The 27,194-nt window shown below is 39.7% G+C and overlaps 1 protein-coding gene across 1 annotated transcript in view; it reads right to left on the reverse strand.

Annotated features, from left to right (window-relative positions):
• CNTNAP5 (contactin associated protein family member 5) overlaps window positions 1-27,194 on the reverse strand; it is a 985,000-nt gene that overhangs the window by 15,908 nt on the left and 941,898 nt on the right. The window contains exon 22 of the mRNA XM_051848810.2: window positions 934-1,152. Within this exon, the coding sequence (XP_051704770.2) occupies window positions 934-1,152 (219 nt within the window). The remainder of the gene's footprint in view (window positions 1-933; window positions 1,153-27,194) is intronic.

Genomic DNA, 27,194 nt, shown 5'->3' on the forward strand with positions numbered 1-27,194 from the left:
TTGAATGTAGAACTCTATTGCCATTATCTGTCTGTCATTTATTTATTATCTGTCTGTCTGCCTTCCGACCTACCATCTATCTATGTCTGAGTTTTAACTTAGTGCATTAATTAAATTCTAAAATCTTTCTGTGTTTTATGATGCTTTGACATCTTGAGGACCTTGCTAGCTCTGGCAGGAGATAGCAGGAGTGGATTATACCCCTACCAGAGCAAACTGGTTCCTAGAGACAACAACAACAACGAAAAAGACCCTGCTTGCAAAAACATCTTTCATATATCAACCAGTCAATCCAAAGTCTATATCCCAAATACCTCCTTTATTTAAATTGCACCTGCCAAGCTAACATTTCCCCTGTTACCAAACACCCCAGAGCTAAGTATTAGATAACTGAAGACAGTTCCTATAGATAGACCCTTTGTTAAAATATTCTTATTATCCATTCCTAAACTTGATCAAGCTCTTCTATCCTGCCTCACCCATTCCTTTCCATAGAAACCACAACAAACTCACCAAGCAACATTTTTCCCTCTTTCCTTCTACCTCTTGATCAATCCTGTGCCTTCCTCATATAGCTCTGTGTGGCGGTGCAGTGTGTGCTCTTTCTTTGGAAACTATTAGCAAGCTGTTCTATAAAAGACAGCTATCTGAAAGACTGTCACCTCACGCTACCTGATTAAAACAAGTATCAGAGACATTTGAAGAAACGCAGAATGGTGGTGACTAAAACAGATAGAAAAACTATTTGAGGAATGGTAAGCAAGAGAAGATTTATGAATGAGGGTTCTGTGCGATTTTCTGCTTTTCAAAAAGAAATCATGATTTTAAAAGAGAATTTAGTGGTATTAGTCAACTCTTTAAACTAGAAATTCCTCAAAGATGGCGAAAGTACTGTTAATAAGGGAAGCCCCATGGGGCATTCTATGGATATACCGGATGAAGAATGCACAGTTGTCACTGCGTTGACATCTGAATCCACCATGGAGCCACAGCTGGATTCTACCAATGTTCCTTGGACAGTCACAGGAGCAGTGGTGAAGTGACGCAGGGCTGCCTTCAGTGGTGCTATGTTGTTATACTGGACTGAAGAGAGGCATCCAAGAAAACCCAGGGTGTTTGCCTTAGCAACTTCAGAATCCAATCCAAGGCTTTCTGAAATGTAAAAAAAAAAAAAAAAAAAAAAAAAAATCAGAGGTCTTTTTTAGAACTATGGTGCACATCCTATTTGGATAATATCTGACAATACAAAAATTATCTTATTAGTCTTTAAATAATGAAACCCCTCCCCTACTCCCTTCCCCTGTCACCAACCCCATCTCACCACAAGCATCTACATCAATCACATTTCATTTAAAAAAATAAAAAAGCTTCTAGGGTGGTCTATGATTTGACATAAAATGTTTTAAGCTTTTAAATTTTCATTCATGTATTTAATGAACTGCAACAAAGACAATAAATCTATGCTGTACTCTAGGAGTTTCATAGAATTTGTATCATTATCCTCATCACCATTTATCTATGGATGCTGGAGATTACTGTAAGCCTACTACAACTCTCTTTATAGCATTTCACTCAAAAATATTGCAAGAGGATAGAAAAGAAGAGAGGTAGACAGAGAGATTAGAAGTCATAATAGTCTTTCCAATCATGTATCAAGTTAACTGTTTTAAGCCAACTACTTTAATACATTCCTTTTCTATCAGAATTTCTACTTGCTTGGTTTTGTCCATAGTACTAATTGGTGAGCATTAGAATGGATTTCCTACTCCAGATTTCAGCTCCCCAAACAGTTTTTGAATCTTCATAAAAAATTAGGATGTAATCACTTGTGATTCACAGCAAGATCAGATGTCTCATTTTCTTTACGATTTATAGTATGATTACGCAGTATCTCACGTCTTCCTCTTTAAAAGGGTCCTTGGAACAAACTGATATGACGCAATTACATAAAATGGCAAAGTGTGAGCCTGATTTTTTCTTAAGGTACAATAGTTTCAATGGACCTGGATGGTTCAAAAGATTATTTTTATTAAAATAATCTGCTTATTTCTGGAAAGGAAGGAATTTTTTTATCAAGTAGGTTATAATTTTATTTTGATCTCTAAATGGTCAAAGTTTCACTCCATTGATCTCTAATACATTATGTTGGCAACCTTAAGGAAAAAGGTGATGAGAATGTAGACAAAGATTAGAAATTAATATCCCTTAATAATGCAATTTCTAATTGTTGCTTTCATTTTACCCTCCTCCATTAAAAGCCACTTAAATTTCACCAATTTATCACCCCTCTCTTCTTACAGGGAAAAGAAAGAAATCATGTGTACTAAATGTACATGACTATAGTCATAAGTTGCTGCAAACTTAAACAGTTTGAGACACAAATTCATTATTGTTCAGTTCTGTAGATTAGAAGCTGGAGATAGTTCTCACTGAGCTAAGATCAAGGTGCCAGCGAGGTTGGAGTTCTTCTAGAGGCTCAGGAGGTAATACTTCATGTCTTTGTCTTTTCTAGCTCCTAGAAACCATTCACTCTCCATGGTTATGACTTCCTTTCTCTATTTTCAGTGCAAGCAGCATTATGTTCTCTGTGCCTTATTCCATAGCCACATCTATCTACAATTCTTTCTCTGCTTCTCTTTTTCACTTGTAAAAACATTTGTGATGATGACACACTAATAATGTGGTATAATCCCCTGTTTGATGTTTTATTTGTATCATTTGAGAGGTGCACATACACATGCACACACACACACACACACACAGAAGCAGACAGAGCTTCCATGTCTTAATAGATACCTTAACTGCTGGGTTAACCCCCCACCGTTTTTGAATACAACTGATTGTCAACATTAATTTCCTTTGCAGCCTTCATTCCTCTTTGACATAGAGCCTAATACATTCACAAGTTGTAGGGATTAGTTTATGGACTACTTTTCGGGCCATAATTCTGCCTATGACTGCATTTCTGAGATGCTCTGAGTATTTCCCAAGTGATTTTAATGTAAGTCCACTGGAGGCTGAGTGTGCAAGAAGCTGTTGTCTTCCAAATACTTGCACAGATATCCTTCAGGGACAGTGTAAGGGTGTTGCTCACTCATGAAAGTATCATGTATGCTTATGTATTATCAAGAGCACTAAACTCCAAATCCCACTTGAATCTTCCCACACAATTATTCTGCAGTCTTCCAGGCCAAATAACTTTAGCAAAGTGGATGCCATGCACTTGAGACACCATAATGTAAACCATTTAAACCATCTCAAACTACATGTTAGCGACTGATCAGTACTTAGCAAGAGGTAGAGTTAGAGATTTTAAATTTTATTTAAATTTTAAATTTTATTTATATATATTTATTTATATGAGAGTCAGAGACAGAGAGACAGAGGGGCTGCTATGACTCCCTAAATGTCTACAATGGCTAGGACTGGGCCAAGCTGATGCTGGGAGCAAGAAAGTCAATCCAAGTCTATCATGTGTGGATGGCAGGAATCCAATTACTTGAGCTCTCATCACTACTTCCCAGGGTCTGCATTGGCAGGAAGCTGGAGTCAGAAGCCTGAGCTGAGAATCAACCCAAGCACTTTAATGGGCCGCATGGGTATTTTAATCAGAATGCTAACCACTAGGCCAAATATCTGCCCCAGATCAGAGGTACTTGAGTTAAGTGACAGACGACAAGAAGAGCACAAAATGGCAATGACATTTTCACATTATTGGGTACAAGTTCCAGATACCAGAAAAAATACATTGGGAAAAATCATGAAAACAGCATTCTCTTCTACCAGGAAGAAATATTTTGAATGAAATTTTTTCTCTAGGGTAGTATGTTTATTCTGTTTGCTTAAGAAGGATGGAGACCTTGTGGAGTTTCTGAGAGGAAACAGAGAGAAGCAGAATCCCTGAATAAGAAAATTCTCTCAATAGTACAGCTAACATAGTGAATTCTTAGATTCTGACACAGAAGCAGAGGAAAGAAAATTAAGGTGGCTTGAAGTCTTTTTTTCCCCCTCTACAATAGTGCTAACATGTGGCTGGGAATAATTATTTGCTAAACAATAAATGGTGAGAAAAACTCAACATTTACCACTCACTGAGTAGTTCTGTAACACTGTAGTGATTGTTTTAAAAAATATTATTCATATTTTCTTCAAAAGTTTTCTGAGTTTTTAACCTCCAGAGTTTACAGGTAAAACAACTGAGACTCAAGTTAAAAGACAGACTAGACTATTGGGTCATTTGTCATATTGATTAAGACACTGGTTGAAACATCCACATCCCATATTGGGATGCCTCAGTTGGAACCCTTGCTCCACTGCTGATTCCAGCTCCTTGCTAATACACAACCTGGGAGGCATCAAGTAATCAGTCAAATATTTGGGTCCCAGCCACCCACCTGGGAGACCTGGAATAAGTTGCTGGCTCCTGGATTCAGAGGAGTGAATCGGCACTCTTTTAAAATAAAATAATTTTATATCAATTATCTGGAACAAAACAGATTACAAGAACTAGAAAAGGACCCAGCATCATGGAGCAGCTTGTTAAACTGCTGCCTGCAAAGTTGCCATCCATATGAGCATCCCATATGACATCTCATATGAGTTCAAGTACCAACAACTTTGCTTCTGATGAAGATCCCTGCTGATACACCTTGGGAAGCAGTGGAGGGTGACCCAAGTACATTGGCCCCTGACACCTACATGGGAGACCCAGATGGAATTTGAGGCTTCTGGCTTCGGCCTTCCCACTCCCAGCTGTTGTGGCCATTTGGAGAGTAAACCAGTAGATGGAAGATCCCTCCCTCTTTCTGTGTAACTCTGCCTTTCAACTAAATAAATAAATCCTTAAAAGAGCTAACAAAGATATAAATTATTTGGTTGAATGTCTCAAATTAACTGAATTCTGTATTGTGTTTTGTAATCATTTTAGGTTACAATTGCATACAGTCATGAAGAGTTAGGCAGGTATATGCTGAGCCAGAGAATGAATATCAAAGCCAAACACAACAGTGAATGTGACTACTCAGGAGTTGATAGAATGGGAAAGCAAACCAAGGCCACATCGCCAAAAATCACCAGTATTCTACTCTGACTCAAGTCACATTCAAACAAGGCTACTCTTCAGAATATATATCACTATCCTAAGGCACCACAAGTATCTTAGAAAAAAAATCCACTACAGTTTCAAATGCCTAACTCAAGATTAACTTAATTACTCCCTCTTAATACACTTTAAATATCATTGAAACACAATTTCTGATTTATTAGATTTTGGTTCCCTGCTCTCAAACTTGAATATAGAAATAGCACTGGATGTTGACAAGGTGCAGGTTGGAAGGAGATAGACTTAGGCTGATGATTGATGTCCCTGCAAGTGTGACTTCCATTGCCTAAGCTTCAGTTTTGGGCACAGTAAAATAGTGGAAATGTAACGTGCCATGTAAATCATGGTGGAAAAAGTATAATAATGGAAATACAATGCTTAGCTCTGTGCCTGTAATGAATAGTTTATACTACTCAATAATTTATTGATTTGTACATCGATTTATTTATTGTATACATTTGGGTAGTACCACATGGCATTTTGAAATATGTATAGGAAGGGCTTCAACAAGTTCATGAAAGATGCACATATAATAAAATCACTTATGGGGCCAGTGCTGTGGTGCAGTGGGTTAAAGCCCTGGCCCACAGCACAGGCATCCCATATGGGTACCCGTTCGAGTCCTGGCTGCTTCACTTCTGACCCAGCTCTCTACTATGACCTGGGAAAGCAGTTGAAGATGGCCCAAGTGCCTGGGCCCCTGCACCTGCGGAGGAGACCTCGAAGAAACTCCTGGCTTTTGGCTTTGGATCACCTCAACTCTGGCTGTTGCAGTCATTAGGGGAGTGAACCAGCGATTGGAAGGCTTCTCTCTCTCTCTCTCTCTCCCTTTCTCTCTGGCTCTACCTCTCTCTGTGACTCTCTTTCAAATAAAAATAAAACTTTAAAAAAATCATATGCGTGCATCTCCAATTGCTTCTGCATCCAAACAAATTTCCTTTTCATTCCATTCTACCACAAACTTTTTGAAGTACCCTCAAACATTGTAGAATGACTAAATCAAGCCAGCTAACATATATGTGCACCATCTTATGCATTATGTTTAAGAACACTGAAAAACTACACTCTTCAATTTTCAAATATTTAACATCCTGTTACTAATTCTAGTCATTATGACATACTATAGGTCTCTTGAATTTGCTCATTTTGTCTAACTGAAACAGTTTGGGTAGAAATAGTAGTATCTTATATCCTTGTTCCAACTTTACTACTCCCAAATTCATTTGCCTGGATTCATTGTCCCTCACTATGACCCAGCATTTTTTGCAGTTAGCACTGAAATATAAATGCCGATGGACTTATTGTGAAACCTTTCTAGTAAATGTCCACTTCATACTGATTCACAATCGAAAAGCTGAAATACTCAAATGTTGAATAACTCAGCTGATTAATCTATTGTAGACTAACTTCTTCAGTTATTTTAAAACTCTCTACACTAATTTGCAAATATTGTTATTTCTTCAAAATAAAGCTATACTCGCTATTAAATCTAGTGGATTTGTGATGCCATGGAAAGTAGGACAGCCAATTTTAGCATAAAAATGTACACTTCACACACTCAGAATTGTTTAACACAAAAAGAGAAATGGAAGGAATGTAGCTTAATTTTATGAAGCAGGTTTTAGGCTTTATGTGTGTTTGTATATATATATATATATTTGTGTATTATATATATATTATATATTATATATATTATATATATTATATATATTTGTGTATTATATATATATACACACACACAAATAAGAGGAAAATATCAGCAGTTAGCTAAAAGCAAGCATTTCTCTAGGATTTCACATGACATTTGCTATATGTCCAGAGTCATTTAGGACTGAATCATAAAGTGACACAGAACAAGTCATGCACACCCACATGACCAGGTTTTCTAAGAGTAAACCGTTGTACTGAGATGAAATATAAATAAAGGGAAACAGTCTTAATGGAATGTTTCAGCAGTACATTCAAGCTGAGGCTATTTCCCTCTAGAGTTATTGTGACTATCAGCGAAAGGACACGCAGTCTCAACACTTAACTACTAGGAATGCCCAAAGTTCAAGAACTGGCTCTCTCTGTTTCATCTTTGAGTTCTGAGTGTGTAATGTCAGACTACCTGGAACACTCACACACACACACTTGGCATTTGTATGATACTTTCATCTCTTCTTGATGTGCTCATTTGCACATTTTATGAACATATTGCATCTCACAAAACGAAACAGAATGAAACAATTATACCCAGTTTCCACTAGGAAAAACAGGACACAGGATATCAAGTAATTATCTAAAGTAAATTAACCTGTCCATGGCTTTTTCGGGTCTCATGGCCGCTTCTATCCTATTTTTCCCCTACATTGCCACACTTAACACCTTTCTCTATTTACTGAGTGTTGATTAGCTAAAAACAAACTTCAACTCCTTGCCCTGACTTAGCAGCCAAACTCCCACCCACTCATTCAGCCCAACTGGGCTACATGCCATTGAGCTGCTTGCTCTTGCATGAACAGGCACGCAGGGAAGAGCTTTCCGCCCCTTTACTAGCTGAATAACCTCTGTTCCTTTTGTGCAACACCTGCATCTATTCACTGGGCATCTATGACAACTGCAGCTATGTGTTTGACAGTAGGTTTGCAATGACTAGTAAACAGATCTTTCTGCGATCTCTGTGAGCTTTCAGTCATTTTGGAAGAATAATCCACAGACCAGCAATGATTGCACGTAATGAATCTTACAGTAAAGGGAAGTCATTGTAGCTTTGGGAGCATGGCCCCAACACAATCCAGGGCAGCAGTGATGAAACAGAATGCACAACACGTTCCAGTGAAACATATCGAAATGAATATTCTTGATCTCTACTCATTCAGTAGTTCTGCTGTGGAGATGCACAGAAATGTGCAGCTTTAAAACACACTTATAGATAATTACGATCTAAAAGGTTTATGGACTGCAGTGTTCGAGAATGATTGCTTGGAATAAATGTATTTAAACAAATACTTAACTAATGAATAGAGAGCAGTTATAATGCTCCAGACACAAAGCATAGCCTGTACAACGCAGAGAGGAAGAAAGAACATCATATGTAGGGCACTGAAAACTCAAGGTGATGTTGAAGGGATAAGTAGGAAGTGGGAACAGTAAAGGACCTCCATGGTCCAAAGGCATCATTTTTACTTCTATTATAGTGATTCCACTCCATTATAATGTCTGTGCTCCCTTGCTTACTGTCTGGAATCCTATCTTCAAATCTTCATCCCCATAAACTAGAACATAGTGCTCAACACACAGAGTGAATGTTTAGTAAACAGTAATAAAGGAAGTTAACAAATGAAAAATAGTATGTTCTAATATGTCATATTAAGAGGAATGTAGTATAATCAATTTGTGTGTATGTATATATATAAAGAGAGAGAGAGAGAGGCAATTTCTTACACAAAATTGTGAAATTATTTGTACAGGGGGTATTCAAAATTTATGTAAAATGCATATTATGGGAAAATTTATACAAGATTTTAAATTTTCTGCACCAAAATCAACTTATCTTTTAATTCCATTTTTCCTCAGTGTGTGTATATTCAAACTTCTGGGCCGGCGCCACGGCTCACTAGGCTAATCCTCCACCTGTGGCGCTGGCACACCGGGATCTAGTCCCGGTCGGGGTGCCGGATTCTGTCCCAGTTGCCCCTCTTGCAGGCCAGCTCTCTGCTATGGCCTGGGAGTGCAGTGGAGGATGGCCCAAGTGCTTGGGCCCTGCACCCGAATGGGAGACCAGGAAAAGCACTTGGCTCCTGGCTTCGGATCAGCGCGATGCGCTGGCTGCAGCGCGCTGGCAGCGGAGGCCATTGGAGGGTGAACCAACGGCAAAGGGAGACCTTTCTCTCTGTCTCTCTCTCTCTCACTATCCACTCTGTCTGTCAAAAATAAATAAATAAATAAATAATAAACAAACTTCTTCACTGACTGTTTATCAATATACATGCAACTTGTTTACTTTTACATGCACACTCACAATATATTTTCCAGAATGTTCTTTGATTAGGCAGGCCAAATTTTTATTAGAAGCTGATTAATATTTTCTGTAGCTCTGCCTCAAGTGCTCAAGGAATACTCTTCTTGTTATTTTTGCCATTTTGTTACCTGAAATTAAATGAACTGCTTGCAGTGGAACCTGAGTGGCCATAATATTGAATACTACATGTCACAGTGTCTATTCCGCTTACAATGACTGGACAGACTTCACAAGTCAGAGTACGTGCACTGAGTCTTCACAATATCAGGGTGGTTTCCCCAAAATGTTGTGTGGCAGGCTCTTCTGCGGTGTCAGCCTATACATCTCTTCTTTAGAGAGGGTTTCCTTGGGCAACATACTAAGGTTCACACCTTCCCACCCCACTCTCTAATTCTCTGCCAGTGACATTAAATGAATTCCTGTCTAACTCTTTTTCACAAACTTTTCATTGAGAGAGTATGTGTGGTTCACATTTTGTTTACCTTACTAGACCATAGTGTCATGAAGAATGTGTGCCTATTTTCTTACAACTGTTTATTTCTTAGCATCATATCTTAGACCTAGAAGTTGCTAACAAACTTTTTTGAATGACTGAGCGGATCTGCATTATGTAAGACATGGCATATTGTAGTTCTCTCACAATTATCCCTATGAATTCAGAGATAAATGCACAAATAGGTTGGTACTAAGTAGATGATAGATAGATAGATAGATAGATAGATAATAGATAGATAGATTAGACAGATAATGGAGATGATAGGTGGTAAATGAATAGATTAATACATATTCTATTGATACAATTCAAAAGTCAAAAACTGAAAATAATCAAGTCAATTCAACAAATAAAATCTCTGTCATTTGAGAATTTGTTATTTCAGTGCATCAAATCACAGACTGTACTAATTTTTCTTTTTTTAATTGGCTTCCTTGGTTATAATGCTTTATGTAAAGGACGTAGGACAGCAAGTGTCTGTTCAATCAGTGAAGTCTTAGTGACACATTCAAATTTAAAATCTTAGATACATATTCCCAAGGCCAATTCTGCTTATTTTCCATATACAAATAAGCTTCTTGCTTTAATATGTGAATTAAGACTAGGATTTAAGATTTTCAAGTTGATCTAGAAATGCATTCCTTGGATATTAAAAGAAAAAATAACTCTTCCTTAAATGTTCACTATCTAGTTGGTGTGGGGTCAAAATCAAATTGTTCAGGAGTACTGATTTGTACCTATTGTATTTACTCTGTTAAAGAAAGTCAAACTAGTACACTATATGTTCTACCACACAATCCATTTGCAAGGCTCAAAAATAAACCATGGGAATATATTCTACTCTGAATATATTCTACTCTGAAGTTGTGGAGTTAAAAAAAAAAAGTAGTAGAAGTCATCCTAGGCACCTCCATTGACTTGCTGTTATTTCTTTTTATTTAAAAATAGGCATAACACAAATGTTTTCAGAAGGCTTTCTACAGGAAATAACAGAAAACCAAATTTATGGGTATCTATGCAATGCCAGGATTAATTATCTCACATAACAAGGTGTAGAGAGAGCTGGAAAGATATGAGCAGAGAATGTCAGGAATTCCCCCTCTTTAGCCATTTCATCCTCAGGCTGGAGGACAGAGACTATGAAATTCTGAGCCTCATATCCACAGGCAGCAATGTCTAGAAAAAAAAATTTAAATGGAAAATCCTGTGTCAGAAATCCATACATGGAGCCAATGCTATGCCACAGACCTCCAATTTCAGTCCTAGCTTCTCTGCTTCTGATCTTGCTCTCTACTAATGTGCAGAGATGGCCTAAGTGTTTGCAGATGATGGCCCAAGTGGTTGGGCCCCTGCCACCCAATTGAGATCCAGATGGAGCCCAGCCCTCGTTGTTGCAGACATATGTGGAGTGAACCACCAGATGGAACATTTCTTTCTCTCGCTCCATTTCAGAAAAAATAAATTAATTAATCTTACCCCCCTTAAAAAAAATTTCCTAGGCTCATCTACCTTATAGATTTCTTCCAATTGGTCAGATAATGTTACATTTTTCATGAGTCATCAAATCACTAACGAAGAAAATTGGTCATCATCATCTGCTTGGACCAGCAGTTTTCAAACTTCCTGGTGTCAAGATCTCTTTCCTCTTCTAAAAATCCCAAAGAAGTTTTGGATAACTGTGTCAATTGTCTTATCAACAAATATCTGCTGCATTAGAAATAAAATTGAGAGAGATTTAAAACAAGAATTTATTTTTTTTATTTGACAGCTAGAGTCATAGACAGAGAGATAGAGAGAAAGGTTTTCCTTCCATTAGTTCACTCCCCAAGTGGCCACTATGGTGGGCACTGTGACGATCCAAAGCCAGGAGCCAGGTGCTTCCTCCTGGTCTCCCACGCGGGTGTAGGACCCAAGGACTTGGGCCATCCTCCACTGCACTCCTGGACCACAGCAGAGAGCTGGACTGGAAGAGGAGCATCCTGGGCTAGAACCCCGCGCCCATATGGGATGCCGGCACTGCAGGCAGAGGATTAACCAAATGAGCCATGGTGCTGGCCCCAAGAATTTATTTTAAAATAAAATAGCACAAATGCCATTAGTTACCCCAGTAATAACATCTCAAAACATAGTGCAGTCTCTTAAAAACTTTACTCATAGTGCAAAAAAATAGCACAAAAACAAATATTGGCTTTTAGAAATTCAAGATAGTTTGGCCTACATTGATTCCTAGGGATAAAAAAAAAAAATCTCAACATCCACCCTCATACCATTACCCCAGAACCATCCTCTGAGAACCACTAGGTCAGATGAATTAGGATGTCTGCTCAGGGAATGTGGATAAGGACATTCTTCCCAGGAGGTCAGGACTTTGTAGAAGAGCATGAAGACTTGCACAAAGCTGGAATTTGGTTAGGAAGGGGAGAGGGCATCAACATTTGTGTTGGGTAAGCAACTGCACTGGCAGCTGCTGTGTGTAGAAGCCAGTCTTTGAAAGAAAGACAGCTGTCTCTCCTGCTCTCCCTGTAACTCTTCCTTTCAAATAAGTAAAGAAATAGGTAACATCTCTGTAAAACATATGTGTATGTATGTGTGTATATATATGTTCCAATTTAAAATAATTTGTTTTTGAGTTCAATACTGATCCTTATAAAGATCCTAATGTGAAAACCAAATGATTTCAAGTTGGATACCATCAAGCAAGAAAAATAGAGCTCTTTTTCTGGGGACTAAATGGAGTCCAGCTATAGGCAAAATTGTCAAATAAGTGATGATTGTATAAGGATACTTCTAAAACCTTTGTGAAAAAATTGAAATAAATTATATTTATTTAGGCACAAAATTTTTGAAACTGAAGAAAAAAAGTCTTCCCAAAGTTCACAGAAAATAAGTATTATGAAAAAAGCATGCATGACTTTGAAAAGTTTTGCAGCAAAATAAACTTATCTATCAATTTTCTGTGAAGCTTTTGAAATCTCCTAGTGTACAGTACATAGTGTTTTTTCTTTTCTTTCCTCTCTTCCTTTCTTCTTCTCCCCCTCTTTCTTCTCTCACTCTTTCTCTTTCCTCTTTCTCTCTCCTCCTTCCCTCCCTCCCTCCCTCCCTTCGTCCATTCCTTCCTTCCAGCTCTCCTTCCTTCCTTCATTTCATGACAAGTCTTCTCCACTCAGTGGCTAACCTATGTTATGTACCTCATAACTAGGAAATATTATGGCCCAAACAGGATGACCTTTTTAAGTACTGCTTTGTAAGTACTGCTTTGTAACAACAGGTGACAGTACTTTTTTTAAATCTTTTTTGACAGGCAGAGTTACAGTGAGAGAGAGAGACAGAGAGAAAGGTCTTCCTTTTTCCATTGGTTCACCCCTCAAGTGGCCGCTACGGATGGTGTGTTGTGGTCAGCACACTGTGCCAATCCGAAGCCAGGAGCTAGGTGCTTCTCCTGGTCTCCCATGCGGGTGCAGGGCCCAAAGACCTGGGCCATCCTCCACTGCACTCCTGGGCCACAGCAGAGAGCCGGACTGGAAGAGGAGCAACAGGGACAGAATGCGGCGCCCCAACCGGGACTAAAACCCAGGGTGCCAGCGCCGCAGGCCTCCGGAGGATTAGCCTAGTGAGCCGCAGTTCCAGCTGAGACAGTACTTTTTGAACTTCTTTATGATTAAATGGTGAAACACCATGTAAATAGCACAAATTACATTTAAAATTTGGAAAAAACAGAATAACGGGGTATTATACTCACAATGCAGATGGCAAAAACAGTTCATAGAGACTCTGCAAGCTGCTAAACTCATACAATAGCTAGACTTCCAAGATCTTTTATGACTATTAATTTTATATGAACTGTGCTAACCCTTGGAATGAACATAACTGATGTCTATCGACCAGCCTCCATCACCACATACTTGGATTTACAGAATGCCTCATCTTTTAATTTCCAACAGTCAGTCATTCAGTACAATATAGATTAACTGAGATAGGGTGAGATTGTAGAAGACCTCTTTAAAGATAGAAACTTTTTAGTGTCTTGGGGAAAGACCTAGGCTTCTGGCTGGGGAGAGCAGAGCCTTGGGCACAGAGATGACAGAAGTGATCATCAGTGACATGAGGAGAACACTTCCAGGACCCAGCACCCAAGCTTTCTAGAAAACTAACACCATGATGCTTCTCCAGGGCTGGGAAAGTGGGGTAGTATATATTTGTTTTTGTATGTGCAGACTATAATCCACCACATGGTTTGTGACATTTATACTAAAGAACTGTAACTAATTAAAGGAATATTTGTGGGTCTGGCACTGTGGCATAGTGGGTAGAGCTACCACCTATGTCACTGTCATCTCATATGAATGCTGGTTTGAGTCCTGGCTGCTCCATTTCTGATTTAGCTCCCTGCTAATGCAACCGGGAAAGCAACAGAACATAGCCCTGAACCCACGTGGGAGACCTGGAAAAAGCTCCTGGCTTCTGGCTTTGCATTGGTTCAGGTGCTGCCATTTGGGGAGGGAACGAGAGGATAGCAGACCTCTCTCTCTCTCTTTGTCCCCCCCACCCCGTAACTCTGCCTTTAAATAAATGAATTAAAAAGGAACATTTGTGAAATGGTGACCATCTCAAGGCCTACACTGTGGCACAGTGGGTTAAGCCACCAGGTGCAATGCCAACATTCTATATTGGAGCTCTTGTTCAAGTCCTGGTTTCTCTGATTTTCATCCTGTTAATGTGCGTGGAGAATGCAGTGGAAGATGGCCTAGGTGCTTTTCCCTACCACCTACACAAGAGACCAGGATGGAGTTCCAGGCTTCTGGCCTCAGCCTGGCCAAGCCTTGGCCATTACAGCCATCTAGGGAGTGAACCAGTGGGTGGAAGACTCTCTTTCTTTCTCTCTTGATCTCTCTCTCTCAGTGTGTGTGTGTGTGTGTGTATGTGTGTGTGTGTGCAGTTGTGTCTTTCAAACAAATCTTTTAGAAAATCAAATAGTGATCATCTTCTTCACCTTTTAAAGCCCTGGTTTCCCTCTAGATAAAAGTCAGCTGATAATAGCATATACCTTAGGCCTGCGCCGCGGCTCACTTGGCTAATCCTCCAACTGCGGCGCTGGCACCCCAGGTTCTAGTCCCGGTTGGGGTGCTGCATTCTGTCCAGGTAGCTCCTCTTCCAGTCCGGCTCTCTGCTGTGGCCCAGGAATGCAGTGGAGGATGGCCCAGGTCTTTGGGCCCTGCACCCGCATGGGAGACCAGGAGAAGCACCTGGCTCCTGGCTTCGGATTGGCACAGCGCACTGACCACTTGAGAGGTGAACCAATGGAAAAAGGAAGACCTTTCTCCCTATCTCTCTCTCTCTCTCTCACTGTCTAACTCTGCCTGTCAAAATAAAAAAAATAACATATACCTTGAGTTTAGTTTCCAAGAAACAATGATAGCTCATGTGGCAGACAGAAGAAAGCACCCCCACCCCCGCAAAGATGCCCATGTCTTAATCCACAGAGCCAATGGATATGTTACTTAACAAGGCAAACAGGACTTAGCTAGGATGATTACAGCACTTCAGATGCAGAGATAAATCAGGATTATTCAGATATACTCAATATAAATACCAGAGTCAGTGTAGGAAGGAAGGAGGTCAAAGATGGCAATGAAAGATGAGGACAGAAACGGAGGTTGGAGTGGCTGGAAGAAAGAGCTGTAAGTGGGAATGCAGGAGGCTGGGGCTGGCACTGTGGCACAGCAGGTAGAGCTGTTGCCTGTGATCCAGCATCGCACATGGGTGCCAGTTTGAGTCCCAGCTGTTCCACTTCTGATCCATCTCCCTGCTAATGCACCTGAGAAAGCTGTGGAAGATGGCCCAAGTGCTTTGGCCCCTGCAGCGATGTGAAAACCTGGATAAACCTCCTGGCTCCTGTTTTCAATCTTGCCCAGCCCTGGCCGTTTGGCCATTTGGTAAGTGAACCAGTGGATAGAAGACTTTTCTTTCTGTCTGTTTCTTCCTCTATTTCTATAACTTTGTCTTTCAAATAAATGATATACGTATTTTTTAAAAAGAATGCAACAGACTATTCTAAAAATAAGAAAACAGATTCTCCCCTGCCTAAAAGAAGGAACAAAGCCTTGATGGTACCTTACTTTTACTTTCAGAGACTCATTTAAGTCTTCAGACCTCAGACTGAAGGATAAGGAATTAATGAGGTTTTAAGCAAGAGGAAATCTAGATACAAGGAGTATTCTGTGCATGCTATTAAGCAGTTCCGTGTTTCTGCTTTCAAAGCATGCCCACATTTTAATATTTTAGTGGCTATAAGACAATAATTCCTTTATTTAAATACATATTCAATAAAATTAGCAATTTCAGTCTTCAGTTTGCATGGTTCTGACATGCTCAGATTTTGATTGTTATGATTTAGTCAAATAACACTGTGGTTCAAGTTTCAGTCAACTGTGTCAACTGCATAAAGCAGAAACTCTACACTTAGCTGTGGAGCCCACAAATTATTATGTAAATAATAGATGCGTATATTAATCAACATCCACTCCCATCATTTCTTTCATAGTCTGTGGATGATTGACCACTGCGTATGTGCTATTTAATTCACATACGAACCATGAAGTGTATAGTTGGTTTGCCTCTTTGTCTCTTAGTGATGAATCCATGTAGCATATTGCAAATGTGTCTAATCAAAGCAGAGAATTGTTCCACAGACATGAAAGGGTGGCAAAGGAATGAAAAGTGAGGACACTGCAAGTGTAATGCAAATGTCATTGGTGTTGGAGAATAAATCACCAGCAGAATGCTGATGCTCAAACTGCTTGAGGGACCTCAGACGGCAGCCACAAGAAATTAGTGAAAGTGATATAATCAATATCAATGAAGAAAGTGGTCATGACACAAAGGATGATGCCGGCCCAGAGAAAGTGAGGTTAGGGGAAAAAAAAAAAAAAACTCACATTAAAAAAACCCTCTCGATAATTCACAGCACTGAAAGCACAGAGATAAAATGTTAGAAGCTGATCTCAACTTAGAAAACAGGATGTCAGCTCACCAAGTCTTAAAAAAATGGCCACTCCATATTTTAAACTCATATAATGAGACTATCACTGTCCAAGCTATTCATAAGTTTCTTTCAAAAAGAAATAGTTATTTTTCAATGTTTTTCATACAGTGCATTAAACAAATATTATTTTTCATATATTAAGTGTTATTTATTTATTATATTCTTTATTTGAGAGACAGAGAGCTCCCATGCACTGATTCGTTCCTCAAATGCCTACAGTAGCCAGGGCTGGGTCAGGCTGAAGTCAGGAGCCAGGAACTCAATCTCTGGGCCTCCCACATGAGGTTTAAGGAATCAAGTGCATAAGTCATCATCTGATGCTTCCCAAGGTGTGAATTAGCAGTGGGTTAGAATCAGGAGCAGGGCTGAGACTTGAACCCAGGCACTCCGATGTGGGATGCAGGCAAAAACTCACCCTTAATTTTACTTTTTAAAGAATTTCCCTATATATTTAGAGAATTTTAATGCTTTGGCAAATTTCAAATGTTGTAGAACTACCCTAAGTTCTCTCAAGAATTTCTTATACTTTTTATTGTTTTGATTCTTAATTAGATTTTAACAGATTCAATGTGGTTTGAGGATACAATTCTAAGAATATAATCACATTCCCTTCCTCCCTCTATCCCTCCCTCCATACCTCTCTCCTCTTCCCTCTCCCACCCTCCTTCCTCCTCCCTTTCTTTCCTTTTTAGTTTTTGAGATAACATATTTTAAATTTGCATTACAGGAAAAAGGCTTAAGACTTCACTGAATAAGAAGCTTAACAAGCAAAAAGCAAAAAGACCGTATTTTAGTATATATATAGACAACGGCTATAAATAATAATTAAATGGAAAAATGTACATTTTACCTGTACATAGTAAATTTTAAAATAACTACAGATCATTAAAACTATAGCAGCATAATTTTATTAGCCATCGATTTGACAAATGTATAAAACTGTTTTACAAATAATATTTGCAGCAATATTGATACACATAATTGTTCTTTGTTTTTGTTTTTGTTTTTGTTTTTAAATTTTAGCTCCCACATGTAATGGAGAACATGTGGTATTTGTGTTTCTGAGTCTGCTTTCACTTAACATGACGTCCTCCAATTATGTCCATTTTGCTGCAAATGGTATAATTTTCTTCTTTTATATCACTGAATGATATCTCATTGTGCATATATACCATGTTGGTTTTTACCCATTCATGTGATGATAGACACCATAGTAGATTCCAAATTTTGGTTATTGTGTACACTGCTTCTATGAATAATTAAGACCACTTGATAAAGTTTCAGCTTGTGGGGTCATTGTTTCAATTCTGAGTACTCAGCACAGTGATAGATTTCTGCATGGCAGCTAACATGAAGGGATCACATACAGTATACCCAAGGACACTGGAGCCCGCGTTCTTGTGCCCATTTTAAAGGGAGGAAACAGGCACAAAGGAGGTGTGAACAACAGCCCCAAGGAACTGCCAGTGAACGGTGAAGCTGGGATTTCAATTTGGTCTCAGCCGTCCTTCTCAACACCCCTAAGACATCAGTTAGGGACCAGGCTTTGTGTTGCTCAAGTTCATTGAGTACAGAGCCCTTGGAAGACAGGGGCCATTAGCCTCACTTCTTACAGATGAAAAGAATTAAGTTGTTGGAATTCTCCCCAGTTCCGGGTGGATTCCAGAACAATTGTTTAGGCTAGGCAAAAGAATAGACTCAATAGCTTCTGTTGGATGAGTGTGTTAAGTGGGTGGATCTTTCCATTTACTTTGTTCTGTTCTTAGAATTCGGTCAACATTTTCCCCTTGCACTTATTAACCTTCTTCAACAATGTTTGCTCATCCTGGGGAGACAAACACCCTGGCTAATGAAAGATGTTAACCAACTGGCAATCTAAGATGTTGCTAAGGTTGGATGATTGCTTATGGAGCACTTCTTCATGATAACATATTTATATTTAAAAAATTAGTCTCTTGGGTCAGCATTGCGGAGTAGTGGGTAAAGCCACCACCTGCAAAGACAGCATCCTGTATGGGAACTGGTTCTAGACCTGGCAGCTCTACTTCCAATCCAGCTCCCTGCTAATGTTCCTGGGAAAGCAGCAGAGGACAGTCCAAATGCTTGGGCTCCTACACCCACATGAGAGACCTGGAAGAAGTTCCTGGCTCCTGGCTTCAGCCTGATCCAGCCCTGGCCATTATGGCCATTTGGGGAGTGAACCAGTGGATGGGGGAACCTCTCTCTTGGTCTCTCTCCTCAACCCCTCTCTGTAACTCTGTCTTTCAAATAAATAAAATGAATCTTTAAAAAAATGATTCTGCAAATCCTTCATGTAAAGAAGAAACTTTGTCCAGGATTCAGTACAGGAGTTATGTTGAAAATACTGTGTTTTGCAGTCTGTCTTAAGTCAAATCAGTAATTCAGCACAATGAATACCAAGTTAAGAGCACAAAATCACTGATTATGCTTTCTACAGAAAAGCTGACTGGCACTTAGAGATGACCCACCCCAATCACAGTGTAGCACTCACAGAGGTGGCAGGGTGGTCTTGGGCAAGAAGCCTCCACATGTAGGCAACCTCCCACCCACACCAATAAGACAGCAATCCCTGCTTTGCAGATAATAGAACTCTTATCTATAGCTCTCACTTAATCTGTCACTTCCTTCTTTATTTTTTTTCTTGAATAAAAATTTCCTTTGATACACAATAAAGTGACCACCAGAGAAATGGAGGCCAAACTGATCTCAGTGATCCAGGTCTGAGCAAATACAAGTTCACCCACTGATTTCTCTGTAAACTAAGAAAATCATGAGTAATTTTTCCTGCTGTCCAACTCATCAGCTCTCTGTAATTTGTATCATTGCTCTTTTATTAGGATGTTATGGATTGGGCTAAAATGGTAGCATCCCTTTCCTTCTTTTTCCATCTGATTCCAGAGAGCACAGAATCATGATTATTCACACAAGTCTATAATCTATATTCTATTGCATGCCATAAGAAAAAAATTAACAGTGGCTGAAATAAAGTTAAACTTTTCTTTCTTTCTTTCTTTCTTTCTTTCTTTCTTTCTTTCTTTCTTTCTTTCTTTCTTTCTTTCTTTCTTTCCTTCCTTCCTTCCTTCCTTCCTTCCTTCCTTCCTTCCTTCCTTCCTTCCTTCCTTCCTTCCTTCCTTCCTTCCTTCCTTCCTTCCTTCCTTCTTTCTTTCTTTCTTTCTTTCTTTCTTTCTTTCTTTCTTTCTTTCTTTCTTTCTTTCTTTCTTTCTTTCTTTCCAGTGACTGTTAGGCAATCTAAGGTTGGTAACTTGGCTCCAGATAGCATCAGAAGTCCAGAATTTTTTTCTCTGTTTTTATTTGCTTCCCTATAGACTGGCTCCAGAAGCCCCAGCCATTGCCTCTGCAGTCTAGGCAGTAGGAAGACTGCAAGGCAAGGGGACAAACAGTCCATTCAGACCACTGAATAAGTCAAAATGCTTCTGCATATGGCCCACTGGTTAGGACGGAGTCCCATGGCATTCTTGACTCAGTGGAAGCCAGGAATGTGTTTTTTTTTTTCTAAGTAGGAACACTGCTCCCTTAAAAATGGAAACAAAAATCAAAATTTAAAGAAAACCACAATATTCAATTAATGAAAGCAGAGAATGAACATAGAATATTGCATAGGCTGTTAACAGTCTCTAGCTCAACTCCCCTCTGACAAATAAACTTCCTTCACCCCATCTTCTTTTAATTAAACATTGATTCAGTTTCCCCTCTAGATACAGGGTTTTTTTAAGCACCAATGAATCGGGTTGCCTGTTTCTACATCCAACTCACCCATTTATGTACTAACACTGGATATTTGAACAACTCACCTGGGATCGTTTAGGCTATTTCCTGATCTGTAAAATAGGCATCAATACAGCACCCACTTATGTAGCTATCTTTGACACACTTTCTAAGGAGAGACAAGGTCTAGTTCCCTTCTCTGAATCTGAGCTGAAATGGATAGATTTATCCAATGGGACTCACTGGAAATGATGATCTACCATCTCCAAGACCAGTTTCCAAGAGAGCTGACACATTTCACCTGCTATAAGGATAATATGGTGAGGCCTTGAGACTCGGTGGAGTAAGGGGGATGAGCTGAGCTCAGCTTTCCAGGTGTTCCTGCTGAGGGACTCTTCATTAGTGAATCCATCTAGACCCATTAGACCAGCCCGCCACTCATCTAATATCACATCCCAGGAAATGATGAACCAGTCCTGCAAGCTCTGTACAAATTCCTATCCAATAAGATGGTAAGATATTGCAAAATGGCTGTTGTTTTATGGTGCTACATTATGGCATAATTGATTTATGTGTGTGTGTGTGATTTATTTATTTATTAATCCAAAAGGCAGAGTGACAGAGAGAAAAATCTTCCATCTGCTGGTTCACTACATAAATGACCTCAATGGTGGGGCCTGGGCCAGGCCAAAACTAGGAGCAGGAAACTCCATTGGTTCTCTCATATGAGTGGCAGGGGCCCAAGTACTTGGGTCATCATCCACTGCTTTGCCAGGTGTATTAACAAGGAGCTAGATTAGAAGCTGAGCAAGTGGGGCTTCAACTGACACCCTGATATAACTTCCAATTCTACCTCTTATAGTCATTGTGAGTATTAAATATGATAATGTAGATAAATACTTAGCTTATTGTCTGTCACATGGTTAACTCTCAACAATATTTACAGTATATATTGTCTTCTAAAATATTATCTGCCCATTTCTGGAAGGAGACATCCCATCCAAGACAAGTCTCTATCGTGTTCTTCCCATTCTAGAACTAAGTGTTTCCTAATGAGTTTTGCAGCTTGATTCAGTCTGTTCATTGCCCCTTTATTTATGTTCTTTCTAACACTTAAGCTTTGTGACATGGAAACTGCCATTTGGTACAGTGGAATAAATATGCAAATACGGCTTTGCATACTAAGTCAGCCAGGTAATGGATGGACAGGTGACTGTTACAGTTTAGGTTCTCTCAGAAGCACACCCAAGGTTTGCATGTGAGTGCAAGTGGTTTACTTGAGAAGTAGAGAAAGACTAGTAGGGTGGGGTGGGTATGTTAAGGATGAGAAGGAAATGCAAAGCGTATCTTATCAAGTCAACCAGCACTCTGATTTTCATCTCAGCAGGAAAACACGAGGATCCCATATCAGACACATTCATCAGACATGATGAAGGAGGGACTTGGAATATTCACATACCAGCTCACATTGTAATTGGCTGGGGGTTCTTCATAGCAGGCTTTAAAACTCTGGGACTTATCAGTTGTCATATAGACTTGCAAAGCCTGCTTCAGTGAGTGGAGACAGTCCTGAGCAAAATGTCAGGTGTTGGAAGTCGTGAAGTAGTTGGTATTGGCACAATAGCAAATGAATAGAATGGAGCATTAAGAGCATCTACCACAGTAATCCAGGGAGTTTGCACCTTAACTGAATCAGGGTACAATATTGAATCCAAAGTGCTATTATGCTTAACTCTATGTTCATCATATCTACTATTATACAAGTTCTATCCTTGTACATTTCATAAGACCTCAAAAATAGATTTGGGAAAATAGCTGGAGTACAGATGATAGTTGATTAAAATTCAGTAACTCTACTAGAAATAACAATGCATGACTGTCTTTAAAATACTTATTCCTGACATATTCCTTATCATATTTCAGGAACAGCAGCAATAGCAGTGGAGTTAACACTGTCTTGGCTTAAATCACCCAAACACTTTAATAAAAACTAAAAAAAATGCAAGAAAAAAGTCATACATGAAATCATTATAATAGACATGAAAAACACTTGAGCACTTCCTATCATTTTTATCACATTAATTATTGGTATTAGCAGGAACAGATAAGAGGCATAATGGCATTTAATTTAATCAGTAAATATCAGCTATATGATAAAGGAGAATTTGAGTGAATGCCTACAAAAGTACTCCACACTATAATCAAAAACATAAAATCAAAGCTTAGAAAAGATCTCTAGGAGGAAAAAATAAATCACTATATTTAAGAATTTTATCTCTTTCTTACTTAAAACCATCCAATGGGCAGGCATTTAGACTATAGATTAAGACATCAGTAAAGACACCAGCATCTCATATCCACATCTGTTCCTGACATCAGCTTCCTACTAATGCAGACCCTGGGAGGTGGTAGTGATGTCTCAAGTGACTGTCTTCCTTCCACCTATGTGAGAGAACTGACTGAATTCCTAGCTCTTAGCTTCAGACAGACCCAATCCAGTCCCACTCATCTAGGGTATATGGAAGTCAACCAAGGAGATGTGAACTAACTCTTCTGTTTCTCTCTGCTACTCAAATAAGCACTTTAAAAAGTCCCTGACTTCGTATCATATTTCAGATGAAACAAATAGTCCAGGCTTTTTATGACCATGACCAGACAGTTTATCCCGTCCTACCCCAACACCTTTCCCAGAGCCTGGCTGTAAGTATCAGGTTTCATCTGGGGAATCTGTGCCAGGGAGGTCAGATGTAAAGGGGAGAGATCTGGGAGTCACTGAGGTTTCTCATTTGCCAAGCTTCCTTTCCAGCCTGAATTTCAGAGGCATCTTTTCTCCATTTCTATTCTCAGATTCCCCTTTTGTAACTGCCCCCATGCAGTTACACTGAGCTGTATGTGTAAAAACATGGAATACATCATGCACACACTATCTAACCATCAAAGGTCTTGATAGGTATGATGATTATTCTAATTTACAGATAAGAAAGTTGACCCCAGATAAACACAGGAACTTCCCAGAGGCTCAGCCTTACATGGGTGAGCCAAGTTTCAGGCTTGGTCTGTCGAATGCTAGAACTCATGTTCCCTCCATTGTACCTGCCTGCCTTTATAACCCAATCTAGTTCCAGTGTTTGCTACCTAAATATCTTTCTAGCTGATACTTAATATATACACAGATCTATTCCAAAGAAGCAGTATGGGATTGATATGTGGAAAATAGGCATGAAAATTAGGTAGGAATAAATGAGCCTGCAGGTTCTTCACAATGTTCCATCCAGTCCTGCCTTATAACTGCACCCCCTTCCATGTCAATCCAGTATGCCCACTTTCCCATGGTGCAAGTGTGTCTCATCTGGGACCAGTAAGGAGATCACTATGGCCACATGGAAGTTAACTTTCACATGGAGACACAATTAATCACACAAAAAGCCTCATGCACATGAAACCCCACTGGAACTCCACCCGGTTTTTGGACATCTATCCATTGTAATTCAGACTGTTACATGTGGGAGTGTCCCATTCAACTTCTTGCCCTTGCTATTTGTCCTTTTCTGGCCTGCTCCCATGTTTTCTCTTCATAGGCTACTCTCTGACCCATTCAGGGTAGATATCTCTCTATATGGAGTTGACCACACTCATACATCAATGTATATTCACTCTCAGTTTAGAAAAATCTTGCTCTCATTCGTGTACTGTATTTATGGCTGTACTTTGAATTTTTCCTTTGTGGGGGCAATAAATAATAATATAAGAATTGTGATGCATATTTTTATAACAGAATTAGAGATAGACAATATTTGGGGAGGTAGGAAGGACGGCTAAGTATCATAGAAAAGTCACTGTCTTCAACAGCCCTTCATTGGAATTTCTTTTTTCAAGATTGATTTATTTATTTGATATTTAGAGTTAGAAAGAGAGAGAGAGAGAGAATGAAAAAAACCTTCTATCTGCTTGTTCACACCCCAGATGGCTGCAATGGTCAGCGCTCGATTGTGCCAGAGCCAGGAGCCCAGAGCTTCAACCTGGTTTCCAACAGGAGTGACAGGGGTCCAAGTATTTGAGCCATCTTTCACTGCTATTCTCATGCCATTAGTAGGGAGCTGGATTCTAAGTGGAACAGCTGGGACACTTACTGGGGTTTTGGCATTACAGCAGGTGGTTTTACCCACTACACCACAATGCTGGCCCCTGGGTGGGAGTTTCTTGCATTGCTCATAACCACTGAAGGTGTTTGCCCACATTCAGAATCATGGGACAACACTCAAAAATCTGAATTCAGTGCTCTTCAAGGTTTCTGACATGTTGAAATGTCAGTTGCAATTGCTGGTAACACAGATGTGACTCATAAACTAGAACTTTCAGGAACAGAGCCAGGAAAAGACATATGTTGAGGATCTCATTTACAGATGAGAGAGCCGATTTTTATGATTGACACCCAGATGAGTAGGGGTGGTAGCACAACCAGAGTCCTCACTGTGTTAATCAGGATTCAACTGGGCACACACACATGCACACACACACACACACAGAAATAAATTGTCTCACATGATCCTGGAGGCTGACAAGTCTCATAACCTGTAGTAGGCATACTGGAGACCCAGAAAAGCTGAAGCTGTGAAGTCCAGTCTGAAAGCCAGCAAGACCTCAAGAATCAGAGAGACCTGGCATTTGAGTCTGAGTCCAAAGGTAGGAAAGACTAAGGTTAAGCTCAAGGTGGTAGGCAGGAGGGTGACCTATCTTCCTCCATCTTTGTGTTCCATTCAGGTCTTCACCTGATTGCCTGAGGCCTGCCCGCACTGTGGAAGGCGACCATCTGCTTTACTGTCTACTGATTCAAATGGTAATCTCACCCAAAATCACCCTCACAGGCACACCCAGAATCAGGATCTGCCAAATACCTGGCACCTAGTGGACCAGCAAAGCTAACAAAATTAATCACTGCATTCAGTCTGCTCAGAGAACAGCAAAGCTTGCAGCGTCACTTGCTCCTGCTTTTGTCTCACAACCTCACCCAAGGGAATCCTTATCAAGTATGAAAGCTTCACAGTAAGTCAGTCAGTCGCAAGGATGAAAGATGTGTGTAAAGGATACATAAAAAACATTTTTGGCTGTAGAAAAGCTATCACCATGGTCCTTGAAAGCAACAGATGTGATGGATTCCTGAGCAGTCTAGACAAAAAATTTGACTACACAGAAATGAGAATTCCTGACTCAAAACCACAGGCCTGCTCAGTAGCTCAGCTCTTCCACGTTCCCCCACTTCCTGGATGGATAGCCCATGACATGGCAACACCTTGTGGCCAAAATTCCCGCACCCACCACCGGTAAAGTGACACAAACACATTATCTATCAACTAAATTTACTAAAGTGCTATAAACTGGGGATTTGCATTTAAAAGATTTTGCATTTTAGTGAAGCAGTCACACTACAGAGTCCAGATATCAGTTGCTATCAGCTGTACGTGACTCCAATTTCACATTCCCACAGTTTCAACTAAAATGAAAAATATGAGGAGTAGTCATAATGATCACAAACAGAAGTAATGACACATTTTAAATGAGAAAGGGAGATAGGCATGTGGCTGGGCATGTGTGTGCAGCGGGCAGAGTGAAGGACCAGAGCCTCTAATGGGAAACCTGCAGTGTGTGATTGGTATGCACTTAGCTTTAAGGTGCTTGAGCCCTTCCAAGGATAAAGGAATCTTGCTATTCAAACAGGCAGGTGGGGGGATGGGAAAAATTTAGAATCCCATAGGTTAAAGGTGTAAAATATAAAATATCCACACTTCTGTTTAATGTGATTATTAAATACATGTCAACATTTTAACTGGGAATATAATCAAGCTCAATTCCTTTTTATCAGATATTGAAAATTAGGTTTGATTGCAATTCAAAAATTAATCAACATGAGTTAGCAAAATTAGCTTTAAATTTTCCCATTTTCTGTTTTGTTCCTTTTTTAAAAAAAATGACATTACATAAGACTTTGGGATCGACCTTCACATTAGAACCTCCAAAGTCAAGGTTCATAAAATTCCCATCTATCACAAAATCATAAAATGTTCCAAACCAGAATCAACTTCAAAGGTCACCTGGCAGTCCCTGACATTTCAGGGAGGATGGACTTGCGGCCACAGATCTGAGGCAGCTGCTCACTGTCACACAAACCTCTGGGAACTCAGAGGCACTCCTCCCTCCAATCCTGCCTCTGGCTCCCAGGCTGGCTGCTCACAAAACCTCCCTGAACCACCAGTTAGAGAAGAAAGACCTTGGGAGGTTACTCAGCTATTGTTCTTATTCTGATTGTTGGATATCTGAAGCTCAGTAAGGTGAAGTGTGGCAATTTGTGACCGCTCAGGGACAAACAATGTATTCCAAAGAATGAATACAAGTAGAGACTCCTTTGAAGACCTTTCAGATTGAAAGGAAGAGAGTGGGAGCGTGGGGAGTCCAGGTTACAAGAAAGCATTTTCTGGAATGACTCCACATAGTAAACCCTTGGGTGTTGACGGCTTTTCAAAGGCCACAATTAACCCAATTATATACTCAAGAGATGTAAAAATAAATAAATTCACACACATATTCTTTGCGACTTTCATTACAGAAGCCAAAATATGAGAGTAACCCAAATATCCATAAACCAAGGGACTGAAAGACAGCCCGGTATAGGCATGCCACATAGTATCATCCAGCAATCATCAGGAATGAAATGCAGATACATGCTGCAAAGTTATGAACCACAAAACTAGGCTATTCAAGAAGTCCAACACAAGATATCCCTCATCACATGGTTCTATTTATGTGAAATATC

The sequence above is a fragment of the Oryctolagus cuniculus genome, chromosome 3, assembly GCF_964237555.1.
Source record: "Oryctolagus cuniculus chromosome 3, mOryCun1.1, whole genome shotgun sequence".
Classification (NCBI taxonomy): domain Eukaryota; kingdom Metazoa; phylum Chordata; class Mammalia; order Lagomorpha; family Leporidae; genus Oryctolagus; species Oryctolagus cuniculus.